This window comes from Calonectris borealis, chromosome 7 (genome assembly GCF_964195595.1).
Source record: "Calonectris borealis chromosome 7, bCalBor7.hap1.2, whole genome shotgun sequence".
NCBI classification, from domain to species: Eukaryota; Metazoa; Chordata; class Aves; order Procellariiformes; family Procellariidae; genus Calonectris; species Calonectris borealis.
In genome coordinates this window covers 41,012,932-41,031,987 of record NC_134318.1, presented here as the reverse complement: position 1 = coordinate 41,031,987, position 19,056 = coordinate 41,012,932, and the positions used below count along the sequence as shown (strand labels likewise).

Sequence of the window (19,056 nt, the reverse complement as noted above, 5' to 3'; positions counted from 1 at the left end):
AACTGCAGCTTGGGCCCAATTAAATTAATTTGGAATTTACTGTTATAATCTGAGTGGTACCAGAAAACCCGTTAGATTAGTTAATAATTCACTGCCCAGTCATTTATACCAGCTGAGTTTTGTCAATAGTGTTGCAATATTTTATGGCATGGAAAGCTGTACGATAATATATGCTAGTTGTATTTTATCAGTGATCAGCATTAATTATCAGTCTGAATATGTAGATGTAGGTGGTTGGTAGGGATATTTCTCCTTTAAGCAAAATATTGGCCCCGTGTTGAGGTCTGTGCTCACTGACATTCCTTACCAGTAGGACAGCAATGGATTCATAAGGATGGAGAGTCGTGACTGTAGGACACCTCCCACCCTTCAGACAACTCTGGAAACACTAATGCAGTAGGGACTGTTTGACCACCTCCATCCACACTTGTGTGGCCTCGTGTGCATCAGGTGCTGGTCATCTTCTTGAGAGTAATGGGTGCTGGCATGCCCACCACCAGGCCAAGAGTGTAAGACCTGACCAAGGATGATATTACCAATTAAGCTCCAACTTCATTTTGGATTATATTACCAAAAATGACTGACATGCTACAGTGTCTCTGGAAGGAGGGTTAACGTAGATTACACATGGAAAGATAGAGGAAGGGGAAAAAAAAAAAAAGAAAAAAAAAATCCTTGGTTCCCGAGAATTGAAAGGTGACAAATGTGGCTAGTTGTATAACGGGCTGCAAGGGGGTTCAGAAAACTACAAATTGGTAAATCAGAAGTCAGACAAATTACTTCCAAATGTAATTAAGAGCTAGTGCCTGAACAGCTGTGACATGCCAGGGACGAGTCAACACAGTTTTTGTGCCAGGAAATCTTGTCTGACAAACCTATCCCAGTGCTCCGAAGGACTTAACAAGTCGATGCTGTTATTGCAGCCTGTTAGGAGTTCAGAGAGGCTTTAGACCAAAGCCTTTCACTAAAGCCTCTTTAGGAGACTAAGCAGCTGTAGGGTGAGAGAACATTGCATGGACAAAAAATTGGGTTAAAAGATAGGAAATACAGCCAGGTATAAATCATCTACTTTATGCAGTGGAAGGAGATCTGCTGTGATGTATCCATGAGATGTGTCCTGGGGACTACACAATTCAGCATATGCATAAACAGCCTGGGAAGAGGAATAGTCTTGAATTTGCTGATGATATTAGTTAGGATGGTAGAGATGAAAGCTGGCTGTGAAGAACTGCAGAGGAACCTTCTGAGACAGCTGGACTGGGCATTAAGATGACAAATGGGATTCAGTCTGGAGTGATGCACATTCCAAACATCACATAGAAGATGATGGACTCCGAGCTGACTCTGACCATAGAGGAACAAGACTTCATATTGCAATAAATAGTCTCATGAAAACGTCAGCTCAGTGCTCGAGAGTGGTCTAAAAGGTAAATAGGCTGTTAGAAATTACTAGGGAAGAAATAGGAAAACAAAACAAAGCACCGATCGGCCTCTCTAAATCTGCAGCGTGCTGCGTCTGAAACTGCGTGTGCAGTTTTTTCCTACCCCTCCCTGATCTCAGCAAGGATAAAGCAGAATGAAAAAGGTTGAAAGAAAAGCAATAAGGTGGTTCAAAGTTTTGAAGGGGCTGTGGCTGGAAAAGAAGAAAACGCGGCAGAAGCTGATAAAATCGTGAGTGAAATGGAAAGAGTGAGTAGGGAGCAATTGCCCCCCAAAAAGACGTTATACAACGTTAGAAAGTGGCAGTTTCAAACAAGCAGAAGGAGCTGCTCCCCAGGCTGTGTCGATTACTTGCAAGTTCCTTGCCACTGAATGCTAGAGGTGCTAAAAATGTCCGTGGAGCCGAGGGAGAGCCAGGAGACTAGGAAGGTATCATGTATGTGTGTTCACATTCTTGTCCTTAAGCATTTTCTGCTGGCTGCTGTCAGGGGGACACAAGGCTAGAAGGGTGATAGGCTGACCCAGTGTGGTCTATCTTGTGTTCTTAGAAAGGTGGGGTTGAAAACAAGATGTTCTGTCTACGGTATCCGACATCATGTAGGCGATGCTAGAATTGCTGATGTGTTAGTCCGTCTGAGATGCTCTGATGAGCCCAGGAGACCTACACCAAGAAACCCAACTCCCATCATTGCTGTTGTTGCTAATAATAACTAATAATAATGAACTACAACACAGCAGTAATTTCGGGTGGCAGCCTCCGAAAGCCTTGTGAGCCTTTTCTGTTTGCTTGCCTGTTTATGTTAAAACCATTCCTGACAATTTAATAGCCCAGGCACAAAAACTATTTACCAAGCTCATTCACTGCAATGAGTAATAAGTGAGTGAGCAATTGGCGATTTCAAAGGCTGCAGTAACATCACTCAAAGAGCTGTGTCTTTATCCCAAGCTGTCTGCGGAATGCCGATTGCTTTCCATGGCTGGCTGGTGTAGGGCCAGATGATGGGGTATAGGAGCTAACTGTTTCAGAAGTACCTTAATTGGCCTGACATTGCTTTCCTCCACTCTGCCTTTTCTCAGATTGCTATTGAGATGAATTTATAAAATGTGTTTCTGTGCAGAGGAACGTTACTGCTTAAATACAGCAGCTGCACAGAAATATTTGCGTAGCCTGCTGCCTTCCGGCATGATCAAAAATAGGTGCAGGAAGTTGTTCCACTGCTTCAGAGCAGCACAGTTAGCTTTGTACATTCAGGCAGATACTATCTAAGAAAACAGGGAAATGTTGAGAATCGTTTTGCTCTTTATTTGCGAGTGCAGTGGTAGCCCTATCTTCCAGTTGGAAAGCTTTACAAAAGCCAATAAAGTAACAAAAGGCTGTGAACATCATTCTAACCCACTTATTTTTCCTGTGTTCCCTATATTGTTAGTGATCCCTTGTTAAGTCAAACTGACTTAACACAGCTGAAGAGCAATTTTATCTGCTGCTATTTTTGTTGGAGAGCTGAGATTCCAGCGCAGCTGATGTAACTTGCAGCTTGTGAGCATAATCTTGGAAAAACGAATCAATTCTTTTCTGAAACTTCTTACCTAGTTCATTCTATGGAGAATAAAGTTTGCAAAAACCCACACATGACACCACCTAATCCGTAAGTGTGAAATTGGGATGTATCAGTTAGTGGTAATTCATACTTTTCTCAAAGCTCTCCTACTGGCATACCCTGATAAGAGATTACATGGAAGAGTGTCATCGTCTGTCTTTGTGGCAGCCACCAGTCTCCATGCAATCCAGAAGTCTGGTGAGCAACTCTCACAAAATAGAGAGCTGCAGTGGTGATGCTCCGTAACTGTAACACAGATCCTGGATCCTCGCAGGAGGCAATGGAATCATTCCACTGATTTTTGTGGAAATAAAACACCGTACTACTGTATCAGGATCGGTATCAGCATACTTGAGTTGTTTGTGATATTTGGGATTGGATCCATAGCTAGAATAAACCAGCCTTCCTCAATGGCTTCTCTGGTTTTACTGCAACTATTGAGCTTGTTGAATCTAAGGGCAGACAAGACTATTTGGATCAAGTAGTAGAATTTCATGCATAATTCATTATTTCGTGCATAGCTTTTCTTGGCAGAGCTATAGGCAGCCTCTTGATTTACAGCTCATTATGACTGAAAGTTGTCTGCTCTAAATTTATCCTCCATCTAGGAATGTACAAACCGGTGCTGTAACGCAACTACCTGTACTTTGAAACTGGGAGCAGTGTGTGCACATGGACTTTGCTGCGAAGACTGCCAGGTGAACCAACGGCAACATTTCTTCTCTGTGTGGGGTGGGAAGAATTCCATAATCTTCTCAACTGCAGAGCAGTAAGCAAGGATGCAGAACAAGCAAATTGGTATCATTAAGCATTAAGACACTGGCATTTCATGTAAGCAATTCAAAAAATTCTCAAACTGTAACAGTTATTGAAGGAGCAGATCAACAGACGTTTTTAATGGTGTCTGTGGTATTTGTAGCCACTTGCTCGTGCAAAACCTCTTCTTTTTTCATGAACTTTTATATGCTTTGATTTCTTCCATGCTTATATGGATGTTGTGCTCTGGCAAGAGTCATTAAATGGTGGACCGTCTTTTTATGGGAAGACTCTTAAAATATTAATTCTGTCAACAGCATATATATTTTTAATGGCAGATCATCAGCTCTTGTGGACTCCTAACGTACTTACCTCAGGCATTTACCTTCCTGAATTCTCAGACCATCTCTTGCATATGGGCTAATAAAGCATTCAGCAAGTTTCCATTGTGTCTGTGGCAACCATCTGCCTAAAAGCTCAGTAGCAGCAAGCTATCAAAACAGCTAGCAAATGCTTTTTAGCAAAATCAATCTTCGTGTCTTTTTGCTTTTTACCAAAGGCACTGTAGTGATGCAATTAAAATTCAGTGCTGCTCCCAGAGCACACCCATCTTTTGTGGTTGTTGTTGATAAGTGAATGTTCAGACTGGCACGTTCCACCGTTGCCTACTAGTTGCCCTCAGCTAGTTATCCAGGGAAACCAGGACAGGACAGGAACAGTTACATGGGCTAGTTGTATAATTAAGTTGAAGGAGATCTTGATGCCCATGACAGAGCAACATTTCCATGAGGAAACGCACCTCCATCCCAGGGAGCTGTCAGGCAGCTGAATCCAGACTCAGGTGGGCTGGTGGCTTCGTGAGCCATAACATAACACATAACGTAATGGTACGTGATCAGCTGGCTGCCCTGCTCACTGCTGTGGTGGTGTAGCCATATGGATGAAAAGGTTTCTGGTCTGACTTGGTCGGTGCTACAGAGCATCCTTTCCAGTACAGCCCAAACTGTTTCTGTGCCATGTTTAGGCACGATTGCAGGAGCCACACTGAAAAATTTGGTTCTAAAAAATTTGAAGACTAACAAAAGGCTGGATTTACCTTCCGACCTGAGCCACGTGAGTCATGTTTGCAGCTGCAACTTCAGTTTGGCCCACCTTCCTGCCAAACCCTTCGCAACCTGTGTCAAATAAATATACTTAAAGAGCTGTGTAATCCTTATACTCTCCTTTACAGTCAGTTGGTGTAGAGCCAGTGGAAAAAGCTGTTCGTGTGCTGCATGGGTTATACCGCTGCATAACTCTTATTGATTGGAATTACAGCAGTTAAGGGGTTTTGTTTGTTTTGCAGTTAAAACCAGCGGGGATTTCTTGCAGAGAGTCAAGTAATTCCTGTGATCTGCCGGAGTTCTGCACAGGAGCCAGCCCTCACTGCCCAGCTAACGTGTACCTGCACGACGGGCACGCGTGCCACAGGGTGGACGGCTATTGCTACAACGGCATATGCCAGACCCACGAGCAGCAGTGTATCACCCTCTGGGGCCAAGGTGAGCTTGAGAACCAGGAGGTCTGTTTATGAGATAGACTTGGAAAAAAAATAAGCGTGTGATTATAGATGGATTTGGAGGAATTTTGTACAGTACCAATCTGTATCTATTCTTTTCTGAAATGGAGGACTGAATAATGAGGGAATCATTTTGTGATTCATTTTATCCTTGATTTGCAGTTGTGTTCATTTCTTGCAGCAGGAGGTAGAGAGCAACAGTAACTGGGTTCGTTCTGCAACACTGCTGCAAATGGCTATGTGAACTTAGACAAATCATTTAATACTGACTTTGACATGGCCTTATGTCATCCTACAAAGTGCTGAATGCTCTTGACAGGTTGAAATCACATCCCTTTTCAGACTGGTATGTAAGCTTCCTTCCGTGCTCTAAATTGCTCATCTGCAAAACATATACATTTGTCTACATCCCAAAACAGAGTTCAATATTTGACATAAACATAAGATTCTTGTATCATTGTGTGTATTTTATTAATTGGTGTTACCCTGTAAATCTGCCTCCTGACAGTACTCTTAGCAGAGTATGAACTAAAGCAGCAGGAGATTTTATTCTCCCATGGGAATTTACTTACTTTTTGCAAAAAAATCTAATAGCATGAGTTCTTGGGTTATCCTAACCAGATGATATCCCAGGAAAGCTGTTCAGCTTTCTGTTACGTCCTGTGGCCCTTCCATTGAAACACGAGCATTAACTCAGCATTTTGCTGTTGCCTCCAGCATCGCTGGGGACAAGTCATGTCTCCTTCAGCATCTCACTTGCCCCCTTGCTCACATGGGAAAAACACTTTGAACTCTCCTGAAGAGAAGCATTATTTAGAGCTAGATTTAACTGTTTCTTTTAAACTAACATTTTCCACTCCCTTAGCCTCTTTCAATTCAGTATCTCTCTGCTTTTAACTCTGTTTCAAAACTTACGTATCAATGTAATGACACACAGATGTTTCCCTTGGTCAAAACCCTCATCAGAAGTCTATTGAAGAATTTATCTGTTATCTTCACAGGGACTTGGACTATTCAAAACTTTTGTTTTAAAGAGATCTGAAGAAATAACGCCACTGATGCAGATAGGTTAGCTTGGTCATGTGGGTATAAGAACATGTTAGAGGAGTTCCAGTTCAAAATTAAACTCCCCACATGGAACAAACCATGCATCTGATATACTCCTCCGAATCCCAGTCGCATCGTAGAGTTAATATGAGCTCATATAGGCATGTACAATTATAGCCTCCAGTCTTAGTCATACTGGGATTTTTAATCCCCTGGATACAGAGACATTTTCTCTTGTATAAAGCAAAATCTCCTTATGAACCAGTTTCTCATGCCGTGGAAAGTTACTCGGTAGGACTGTTAATAATTTCAGTCACTGAGAAAAATTCAGCTAAAGGTCAGGGAGCTGAATTGCTGCAGCTCCCTTGCCAGGTCTGTTTCCTAATGTAGCACGTCCTCCAAACCCTCCGGGCTCCCCTAATTCTGTCTTGTTTTTCTTCTTGGAGCAATATTCAATATGGGCACTGCTGTGCATGGAGTCTCCAGTGGTCAAGGCTATGGGGGTCTGCTTACGAGAAAGATGACTTTGTTAAGAACAAAGCTCAAACAGACTTTAACTGGAATATCCTTATTTGTCTTGGGAATACCCAAGGATCAAGATTTTGAAAGGGAGGATGGGACATTACCAAACCTGAACTGAAAGGCTTGATTCTGATCACATTGTTGGAAATATAAATTAGAAATAATGCCAGTAAAGTAAGCCCTCAAGTAGTTTAGGGTTCAAGCAAAAACCAAGGCCTATATTCTGGATTTAAAGACCAGGGATGTGAATGTCCACTTGATCACATCTGGTTGGAGTATGAGCTGGCAGATGCAGGGTGGAATGGGAAGAGGGCTAGGTGGGCCACGTAGTTGGAAAAATATCATGGGACAGATAAAAAAACTTTCCTTCCAGCCTTGCTTGCAGCAGAAAGAGAAACTTGGCATTCTAAAATGTTGTCTCTGGGCATCGTATCAAAAAGATGCATTTGAACCTTTTACCAGACTGTTGCAATTGATTAAAATTGTTTTTAACAACTGTGTGTGTTGGAGTGGAGTGAAGGAGTAGTTGTGTGGGTTTTTGTAAAAAATTCTATACCGTAAAGAGAAAACAGATCATCGTTCATTGACATTAATTCCTTTTTTCTTCTTCCCAGTAGGAGAAAGCCATGCAGAACAAAATACAATAACTTTTCTTAAAATAATATTGAATTCCTTCTCAATGTCTTCTTTTGCATATCTTTCTTTATTCATCAGATTACAGATGTCCAGTAGCCCAATGATAAATATCAATCTTGAGATTTTTAGATCTAGCTAAAGAAAAATGATGAGCACTGTCAGAGCTTGTTACGTTAGGCTGAGCAATAGCTTTGCCTAATTAGCAAATAGTCTTTTCTGTTTCCAGAAAGAAGTATTGCATTTCCTTGGGGTTTTTTGTTACTTTCAACAGATAAATTCAAATCAAATAGAGGAATATTTTTTGCTATTCGCTATCTGCAATAGCATGGAAAGCTTGGTGTGAAAGAGGGGAGGAGCCCCTGGGGACAGTCTTGGAAACTAGCCATAAATTCCTCTTAAAGACCAAGTTCATTCCCGGAACACACAAATTTCTCTACTTTCTCTCTCACCTTAATTCATGTCATTTTTCTCTTTAAGAAGCAACATGCATTAATTGCTTGTGACCTCTTTTGTTTCATATTCAAAAATAGCAAATTGCACTGATCTGGCCTGCCGATAGTGTGGCTGAAAGGTACATCGATAGTAATGCGTCTGTGTAATGTCTGGTCTCCACTGGCATTTTCTGGGAGCAACTAGATGCACAGGTAAAGCTACTTAAGAGAGAGAAATTATTGATTACCAAGAAATAGATGATTCTCAGCTCTAGACTCATGACTTTTTCTACGTTGACAAGAAAATTATTCTTTAGGAAAGGAAAGGAAATGTTTGTCAGTGTGTTTTCCTACTTTTCCCCCAGAGGGAAAAAAGCAATGATTTGGGGGAGTCAATTGCAGGCATTGACTTAATAATTAGAACATACTTAAATTTGTTGCATAGACATGGCCATTTGTTTAGGCAGGAACAATCTTAATTTTAATGTCAATATTTGTTACAAAGGCCTGTCACTGGTGTAAGAGCTTTGCAGTTCTTTCCAGGTACAACCCTATAGGCAAAATAGATGGACTTCCCATCTAAGAGCTGACCAAACCATTGCTAACTGTTTTTTGCAAAAATACTAAATTATCCAAGCACTGTAAAGATTTGAATTCAGTAAAATCAAACTATTTTGATCATCACAGATTTATGGCCAGGCCTTTTCTTTTGGAGATGTGAAAGGCATTAAGCCCTATTCTCAGAGGTAGTGAGAGCTAGCATACTCCTCCAATGCAAAAAATAACAGCTCAGCCCCGTCTCTGCACAGACTTAACAACAGGGATCACTGAGATGAAGAGAGAGGCCAAGGGGAGCTTGTGGAAAGTTTGCTTTGCATCATCAGTGCCGTAAAACAGACTTAAGGAGATATAAAATCCAGGTGCAAATCACATGACAGAGAACTGTATTTTTATGCTCATATTTATTTATACAGTTGTTCATGGTGCTAGTTGGCATAGCCTGAGCAACAGAACTCCAGTCTGTTACTCAGAGGTTGGGTTTTTTTTTCCCCCTCCACACCCATAAACACTGTATAATGTTTTTTTAAATAAGTCTTGAGACAATGTTGGGAACTGAATTGAAATTTTCCACTGTCAGCCTGATAACGGGTGTTTCTCTGTTCTTGGAATCAGCACCATGGTCAGAAATTTCTCTCTTCTCTTTCGGGAGACCATGACGGTATTTTCTCATTGCAGCAGGTCTTGCACTGATCTGAAATGATACAGCATTTCTGTATTGCTTCCAAAAGCGTAGAACATCTCTTTTTTTGCAACCGAATAGGGAAGAAGCGGGCTCATCAAGATACACATTTGGAGGAAAAAAAATGTCTCCAGGCTGATAACTGCAGTGATGAGCTTTGACCTTCTGCAGTTTCAAACGGCTGATTTAATCCCTTGAATAAGGCTTGGCGTGGAAAGGCTGGCAGGACCTTAATTACAGGGTCATGATACTATAATTATCAATAGCAAAGTGAAATAAACTCTGCTCATCCAGCTTAAAGCACTTAATAACCACTGGAAATCTTTCACGAATCATTTTGCCTTTGCCTGTAGAGGTAGCAAAATAGAGAAAGACAGGACTTTCTGCTTCAGTTTATATGGTACAATCATGATAAATGGGTTTCCTCCAGAAACACAACATTACAATTCTCTTCCTTAAGCATCCTCTGAAAACCTCCTTTTAACTTGGTAGCTCCATCTGTTCAGCTTCTTACACTCTGATATGTTTTCATCTATAAAAAGTCCAAATATTGTGAGAAACCAGTCAGGAGAGGGAACAGCCATCTGAATCCCAAGCAGCAACGTGTTTTGGTTTGATACCAAAGACAGAAATTGAAGCTAGATTTTGGTTTCCAAGCCGCAGATGATCATTGGGTACCAGGTGTTTTCATACACAGACTACTCCGAGCCTGGCAGGGGAGCATTTTTTTGTACTCCATGAGATCTGTTTTCTTGTCAAGTATTATTGGTTGGCGTTAAAGCTCTCTGCAAGCCCTGCAAGGATGCTGCAGATGTGTTCTTCTTCCTGCAGGCTGCTTTCCATCATGTGTAGCACAATTGACTTCTGCATTCAGAAAAACCAACCAAACAAAAAAACTTTCACCAGGTGAAAGAGGAAGATAAATACCTTAAACTCTCTTAGTGTTTCAGTGAGCCCTTTCCCCCTTTAACACCATGGTTTTTTAATAAGTCTTTGTTAGGTCACTTACACTCAAAGCACGGGACATGAGCATTCATTTGGCTTTTGGCAGCTTTCGGAGCCACACATTACTCTGGGGGAAGTGTGTCTGTGCTCTGGGCTGCTGCTGCCACATCTCCAAGGAAGCCTCCAGCCATTGCAATGACACGCCGTGGCTGAACCAGTCGGGGCACAGGGCTCCCGGCCAAGAAAAAACCAAGACCCATAGCAATTGCATATGATCATGGTAGGTGGGGGGGGGCTTATTCCTTTGGCGAGGTGGGTCTGAGCAAGTCGGTCTTTGCAGATGTGGGAGAAAAAGCAGTTTTACTTGGCCTCTTGCTTCCAGCATGGTTTTTTTCATTCCCTTCCTTTCCAAAGCTGGCATCGTATATGCACATGTTAATGTTTGTATCAAGCTGAATAGTTAATGTGCCTGCCCTGGAAAGACGAGGAGGAATCTACATGCTGAAAATGGAAATTTTACTTTTGCTTTTTGCACAGTCTGGATGCTTTTGTTGATTTTTTGATTATTGCTTGTGGTTTAATGAAAAGAAGTGAAAGAATCCTGTGTGAGTCCCTTTTAATAGTTCCAGATTTGAGAAATATTCTGAACTCAGCAAGCTTGATCGTAATCTTCCAAAGAATTTCAAGCTCTTGTCCTGCTCTCCAGGGAACCAGCAGCTCATATTCTGTTCCTTCTGTGCCTTTCTTTCTGAGTTTTCCAGTTTCAGTATATAAAAATGTTAGAAGGAAAAGAGGGTGCCATCTTAAGCCTCTCCAAGTTTTAATACTTTGTCCTTAATAGCGTTAGATTGCTGTTCAGCAGTATATAGTATTAGTCAAGCTTCTGACTGTGAAATGCAGATAATTAATTGAGGCTTTAATCTTTGAGTTATTAGTGAAAAGATCCACACTAACTGGAAGTTTTACAATCATACTTGCATTTTCCTCTCCAGGAATTTGACCCCCTTTTTTTTTAAAACCTTCTTCCTCTTTGAAGGCTTTCAAATGAAATCTTCAGGATGGTTTAAATAAATGATATGTTTTACCCACAGTTAGAGGCATACACACTTGGAAGTGGCTCAAAACATTTGAAAAAAATGTAACATTAACTCAGATATTCTGTCTTTGCTAAAGATCAGGGAACACTGCAGAAATGGTATATTCTCAGCCTTTAGGCTATCGCATCATTTGTTGCCAGTTCTTTTTGTTTTAGTTTGGCTGATCTATCAAAAGTACAAAAATATATCTAGCAGATAGCTGTTAAGAGTTTTAGCCAGTGTATCTCCTTACGACCTCGTCTCCTCAAAGCAAGGCTGTCCATTGGAGTAGTTGAAATGTGGGCAATGGCTTGATTGTGCTATTAATTATCTTCACGGAAAGAAAATATGGGGTAGTAAAGGGCCCTAGCAAAGGGCCTCTTAATCTTACAAAGAGCAGCAATTATTGGCTGGAAATAAAAGCCACACTTCACATTAGAAGAAAGGAATTAAATTCTAATATATGGACTAATTAATCATTGCAACCGTCAAACCGGGGAAGTAGATCCTCCACCTCTTAGACATTTCAGATGAACGCATGTATCTTCCCCTAGAAGATACACAATACTTGGTCATAATCTGGGAAAAAATGGACAGGAGATTGTCTGTATAAGACATTAGAATAGATGTTCTAATAGTACCTTTTAACTTCTAAAATGTAGGGATGAGTAATCTGTCTGCACTAACGTTTCCAGTACTACTCCCATCAGGGAAGTTCCTTTGCTGTTAGGACATGTCTCCATCATAAAAGGCTATGGTAGATAAGAACCAGATGCTGCCTTGTCTTCCCAGATTCCTCTTCTACCACCATGGTAGAAAAGACCCTTCTTTCAAGTCAGTCTTTCCTCGCAGGAATGAATTTACTGAGGATTAAGGTGGGGATGGGTTCTCTTCTTCTCCCCAGTACATTAACTTGAGCTAACAGCAGCATATTCTCTTTGCCATGTCATGTGTTCGTGTTTTTAGTCACATAGCACTCTAGTTTGCAACTGGATTTTTTCTGGTTTCTTGTTGTTCTGAATTGCACTTAAAAAGGCCTTTCTTGAAAAGTATTTTCTTTGGCTTCAGCTCTTGGGCTCTCGCTAGAATCATGTGGACTCCTGTAAAAAGAAGGGAGTTAACTTACCAGCTGGCCTTTGTCTTTCTTCACCAAACTAGATTTGGCATTTGCTAAAAGTTTTTGTGTCCTTGGAGGATTCAGAGGGATATCATCTAGAGAAATTCTGAAAGAGAATGAGTTCTGCATTGTCTATTGCTCAGCATTGCCAAGAGAGACAAATAACAGTGGAAAACCCGCACATTCAGGCTCTTCAATTAGCATGCTGATCCAGCACAACTCGTTTGTTGTGCTTCATCAATATGCAGATCACATCTTACCTTCCCCTAAAGCATCAGTGGAACGCAAAGAAAATTATTAAAAACACCTTGTATGAGATGAAAGTTCTGATTAGGTTTTGTTTCAGGTGCGAAACCTGCTCCTGGGATCTGCTTTGAAAGAGTCAATTCTGCAGGTGATCCGTACGGCAACTGCGGCAAAGACTCCAAGAGCTCCTTTGCTAAATGTGAACCCAGGTAGGGTCTCTCCCTACGAACACGGGAACAGATGCAAGGGGTGGTGGAAGAGGGCTTATAACATTTAAAATTATTTAACTTATTTTTGGTTTTGTTTACTTCCTTCAGAGATGCTAAATGTGGAAAAATTCAGTGTCAAGGGGGAGCAAATCGACCTGTAATTGGTACCAACGCTGTTTCCATAGAAACTAATATCCCGCTTCAGGAAGGTGGCAAGATTCTGTGTCGTGGTACCCACGTGTATTTGGGTGATGATATGCCCGATCCTGGTCTTGTGCTGTCAGGAACCAAGTGTGAAGATGGAAAAGTAAGGTTCTGAAATACTCCCAAACAAGGAGAACATCACTACCCTCATGCTGCAAAGTATTTTGGACTAAACTGAGTGGGTTTTGCTTTGGGATTTTTTTTTTCCACAAAAGAATTGTTTCTCATGCTCACACTGAGTCAGATTTTTACTCCCTTCTTCTTTTGGCCACTGTTCTGGATTACAGATTTGCAGATGCAATGCAAGTTGCTTAAGTTTATAACTGATTTTTTGAGGACAGTCCCAAGTATCTGTCCATGTAGGCTAAAGGTTTTCTGCAAAATAAGTACAGCAAAATACATTACAGGATCGTTAATGAATTTCTGAGGAGTTCAATGTATTCACTTTCCCGGTGTCTAATGGCATTGCAAAACTGTCATTAACTTCACTTTAGGTTTCAAAATGTATTATATCAACTGATTACGGTTCCCCCCCCTTTTTTTTTTCTTGCAGGAAAATCTATTTCTCCATGCACTAATAGAAAAATAAAAATATAAACCCATTGATGTTCAGCCACCAAAACCGATTTTTGCAATCGTATTTTGCAAACTTTGTGAATTATCCAATGTGAATGTAGTCCAAATTTCATATGGCTGTCTCATTCTTAGTTTTTCTTTTGTGAGAAAAGGAACAGAAAAAGATGGGAGACAGCCATGAGTTTACAGGGGGGAGGAATGGAAAGGAGTCCAGGAACTATTGAAATGAAGAAAGTTTCCATACCCTCAGTGGATTACTTGCAAAAAGAAAAAAAAAAGTGCTTTGATAATTTGTGGTAAATTCAAGTAAGCCTCTGGATTTCTGAATGCTTTTGATTTATGTTGGATTACCACACTGCATTGGGAACAGGTTTAAAATACGTCCCTAGTGAAACTAGTTCTGTTACAGGAAAACAACCCTTACAACATTTCTAAGTCAATCTGTTATAAAATATCTTTTCAAAGAAAATTCAACGCTGGAAAAGCACCCCATTATGTTTTACTAATGAGTATTTAATCTTTCTAATCTATCTAATCATACACATACATACTATAGAATACACAGGCTAATACTTATGAAATTGTATGTTTTACTTTGAGGACATTAGTGCGTTTGTATTATGGATTAAGAATATGAATTTAAATATTCTTGAGTTTTCTAAGCTGAAGATACACAATTTGAAATGCAGCCATTTTAATGTGATCAAAATTCTGTGTGCTACTGCACTATGAATATTTGAATTGTGAATACTGCTGTAATCAGACCATATTCTCTACATGCGTGCATGTTGATGCCAATTCACTCTAATTTCCTTTCCATTTTTCCTTCTCCCCAGGGGATAAGTGCCCTGATTAAGCATCCCTGTCGTCTCCTTCAACATTATTCCCTGCTTAATGCTAATTATTGTGACTGACTTTTAGTACTACTGAACTGAACTGCAGTTAAACATGACCAAAATTGTGCAGTGTTTTTTTTTTTCTTTTTTTTTTTTGTCAACATGGCATAGTAACAGTTATTCCAGTCCTAATTTCTTCTTTTTTCAGTTTTGAGTAAGATAACTTCTCATTACTAACATCTTCATCAGTCATTTGATTGTTTGATGGTATTGTTAGATAGTACTAATCTTGCTTTTACCTCAATTTTCAGCTATATTGGCAAAGTTTATCCTTAATGACTGGAAAACAAAAAAAATTGAATTTTATTACTTTGCATAGGCTATTTGTTTACTTCCATTTCCTGTAAGATTATTATTACACTTTAAATATGGTTGGTTTATATTTGACACCAAAAAAAATTGTTTAGCTTGGGAAAACTCTTAGAAAGGTCTCAGTTTTGCTGAAGAACAATGATGAGCCCATATATATCAAAGACCTCAGTTAAATATTCAGGCTGTCCCGGGTCCAAGTTCTGTACTAGCACGAAAAAGTATTGCACTACTGATAAAAACAGAACTATGCTAATTTACACCACGAGGGGACCTGAACCTTTCCTTGAGGAATCATCTGCTGCTGTGAAGACATGAATGCAGCCAGATCGGGAAGAATCCTGCTCAGTGCATTCCTAGTCCTGAAAAAATGCAAATTACTGGTTTTTAAATTGGCTTAAAAAAAACCCCAAACCCCAGCGGCTCACCAGGAGTTCCACTTCAGTGAAACTGTGAGTGTTTGTTTACACAAGCTCAGCATATCAACCAAATAGGAACTATGTCTGAAATTCACTGTGGGCCAGGATGCCGATCGAGAGCAGAATTCAACCTCCACAGATTTGGACCTAAAAGACTTAGAAAGGCATAAGAAGACGACGACACCTAATTCTGGAGTCCTTATCTTTTTGTCAATGTAACGTTGTCAGTGCAGCATGTGTATTGGGAAATCTTTAACTGCTACAAGACGCGTTGATGGATGAGCAGAATAAGAGAGGGGCGTGATGCCTTGTGAGCACCAGCAGTTCTGTCCCTATTAAAACTCCTTTTCTCTTATTTTGCAGATTTGCCTTAATCGCCAGTGCCAGAATACAAGTGTTTTTGGTGTACACAAATGTGCAACAAAGTGCCATGGACGTGGAGTAAGCATTATAGGAACACTTTTTTTACAATCAGTCAATAAACAATGGGCAAGAAATCATTTTATGTAATAGCTTTGGGATCTATGATTGTTTGTAATATATCAGTCAAAGTCACTGCAATACTTTTTTATTATGTATTTCCATTTTCAATGTCCCTTATATGAACTGCAAGAAATGAAATCATTTTTATTTAATGAAGAAATATTTATCAAGCAGTAATTATCTTGTTCTTAATTAGCAGTCTGTGATAAAAAGGGATTTTGTCATCTTCAAAGGATTTTAAGTCTAACCTTCCTTCATGAAGAAGTCCCATTAACATTTCAAAAAATACAGTTTCTATGTGGATACAGAGAAGTTAAAATATGTATTTGAATTAAGAGTCAAATAGAAAAGCATTTCCAAAAGTATTAAAATAAAGTAAAACCATATTGATGAGTTTCATGGTATGAAAGTGGTGCAGGATGAAAAATTTAATGATATCAGTTAATAATATCAAAGTGTTTTGAAACCTAATTTATATTATGAAAATGTTAATTATGTCAAGCTATGCCTAATTAACCTTGATTTGCTGACGATCTGTTTGTTTCTGTGAAAAGCTGTGGCAACCACATTGGAAGAGCCGTAGGAAATTCTCTGTCCTTTCCTGAGAAGGGATTTTAATTTGCTTTAACTCATTTTATCACCCGGCATTTGAAAAACTGTGCAGTGTTGGTGGTGCTGCAAGTTATCCTTGTGCTGGAATGAGCATCAGCTTAGACTGGCATCTTTATGTCTGTACAATGGAGAACCTCTGGTGACTCCTGAGTAGCAAAAAATGACCTCGTGGAATTGTAGATGGAAACTCTTGTAGTGCTTTAATTTAAAAAATAATGCTTAACGAATTATATTTTTAATTATCTTGCTGTATTTGAAAAGTAAATCTTTTTTTTTTTTTTTTTTTGCATTTTACATGACCATAGCCGGAGCTATGTGAATGATATTTTAATACTCTGCAGACACAGCCAGTATAGTCTTTCTGAAAGCCTGCCAGCTGACCTTGCCAGAAAAATGCGTATTTGCAAACTCCTGTGAACTAACAAGTGTCTTACTGAGAAAGCCATTTATTAATCTATTGTGGGGTTTCCCCATGGTGGTGATAGATCAGTGATGATCGGTGTTAGCACAGAATTTAGGACCATACTGACAACTAGCCCTAAGCCCAAAAAAAAAGTCAATTTGAGCATCTACACGACTGTGCCATAAAGGAGATAAAAAAGCAGCCTTTCTTTTGATGGGTGTTCGGGACTGTGGGACCTCCTGAGGAAAAAGCCATGAGTCTACCGGCTCCTTCTGCTCCGTGCAGCGGGAACAGACTGATGTTAATGATGGACTCCAGTCTTTTGGAGCTCCCTTATTCTACAGGGAGCATTTGGTAAATCAGGTCTCGCTAGTTGGTCCTTAACTCCCATTAAAACCACCAGAACACTGAGGACCGTATCTTTATAGACAGCGCAGGTGTGGTATCAAAGGGAGGGTTTCCTCAGCCCTGATTCCAGTTTCACATGTTCTTCATCTTAGAGCTGGGGGATCTGAGCAGTGGGAAAATGCGCATGCAGGCTAGTGCAAGCCCTTGATGGACAGGAGTGTTCAAGTGGGCTGACAAAGCTTTACAGCATTAACAGCGTAGAGAGACCCTTGTTCTATGAAGGCAGAAGGAACAGAAGTTAGAAAGCAGATGATGTTGCTGCTGGAGGCAAAGAGAGAATAAGACTTAAGAGTTGTGTGATTATCCTTATATTATTGAAGTTGTCAGCTGGTGCAACTCAAACGATTACCTGCCAAATAAATAATGCTTTTTTAGGATCCCCGTTGCTCCATGGTGTCTCGCTCTCAGAGTTGCTCTATGCCATCTCAGTTGTGCCAATAGGCAGACACCAGCACATCTCTTTTCTTCTGTAAGTTTTATTTCTTTCAGATGTGTCACTATCTGATTAGGAGGCCTTATCAGCTACTGCTGTTCTCAGACGTATAGGGTAATCCTTTTCACGTTAGGTCTTTTGTCTTCTTTCGCAGGTCTGCAACAATAAAAAGAACTGTCACTGCGAGGCTGACTGGGCCCCCCCGTACTGTGACAAGCCAGGGTTTGGTGGCAGCGTGGACAGCGGACCAATTAGGCAAGCAGGTTGGTAGTGATTCATGCCTTGCTTGTTGTTTCCATGATAAAGAGTGGAAATACAAAGTGTCCTCTTGTAAGCAATGAACTTACAAGATTGGGAAATAAGTCAGTAAATCAAATAATAGCTTAATCCAAACGCATTGACCAACGTGAAAATTTTGTGAAACAAAACGAAGGCTAGCTGAGTGCATCAATTTTCTGGCATAACTGAAGGCACAGTGGTCCTGGTGGGTTCTTTTCTTTGCCTTGCTTTACCTTTCCTTTTTTTTCAAGATACATGGTCAAGTTTAGTAGCTCACTGCAATAAGTGAGAAATGGTATTGATTTAAGCCGAGGATGAGGAGCTAAGTCCCACACTTGAGCTAATCCTGTTGCCATGGTAGATGAATGTTGCAGGACTCTTGGATTCACCTTGAGATATGCCAAGCTCCAGTGTCCTCCACTGAGTGCATCGGGGTAGAACTACCTTGTTGTACCCATAACCTGCTTCTGTAGTTGTTTGCCTAATGAAGAGCGGATATTGCAATGATTATAAATGCAAAATTACTGCATAATCAAAAATCAAAAATGTATTTGATATTGTGCTTCTAAGGAGGATCTTTTGTATTGTGGAAAAGAGCAGATTTCTGACCGTATCAGATTAAAACTACTTTTTTATAGATAGCTTCCACACATTTACCAGAAGTTGCCCTCACATATGATAGTAGCAGGAGACGTGCATTTTCTGTAATTTCCCCTTGGTCAGTCTGCAGAACATTGGCTATAGTATCTTACTTCACCTTTGGCCAACCTCAGAAAGAATTATTTCTACACATTGTGAACTTTATAGGATTTGATAATCATCACGTGCCAATTTTTCTCCAGAGCACTGTAATTTTAGTGACTTCCATAGAGATGTTCCTGATTTATGTCTGAGGAAGGGACAAGACAAGCAGTATACTCACATATGCATATATAAATTAAAACTTACTGGAAAATTATCTGCGTGTTTTCATATGAATAATGCTATTCAAAACCAAAATGGATTGTATTCTCTACGTGCCAGATCCTGCAGTGAATTGTAATCCTGGATTTATGACACCATGGTCGTTTCCACGACAAAGCTTCACATTATGATTTCACTGTTGAAAGATCTTTTTATTTTAAGTACCTACAAGTCGGTAAGATAGCAAAGAAACCGTGCTCAGGCCATGAACAAGTGTGATTACTTGTGTGTGAAATGTTTTCTTTTAAGA

At 40.1% G+C, this 19,056-nt stretch overlaps 1 protein-coding gene across 1 annotated transcript in view; it reads left to right on the top strand.

Annotated features, from left to right (window-relative positions):
* Nucleotides 1-19,056, top strand: part of ADAM12 (ADAM metallopeptidase domain 12) — a 187,584-nt gene that overhangs the window by 156,146 nt on the left and 12,382 nt on the right. The window contains exons 13-18 of the mRNA XM_075155286.1: nt 3,647-3,736; nt 5,140-5,335; nt 12,713-12,821; nt 12,930-13,128; nt 15,589-15,666; nt 17,719-17,827. Of these exons, the coding sequence (XP_075011387.1) occupies nt 3,647-3,736; nt 5,140-5,335; nt 12,713-12,821; nt 12,930-13,128; nt 15,589-15,666; nt 17,719-17,827 (781 nt within the window). The remainder of the gene's footprint in view (nt 1-3,646; nt 3,737-5,139; nt 5,336-12,712; nt 12,822-12,929; nt 13,129-15,588; nt 15,667-17,718; nt 17,828-19,056) is intronic.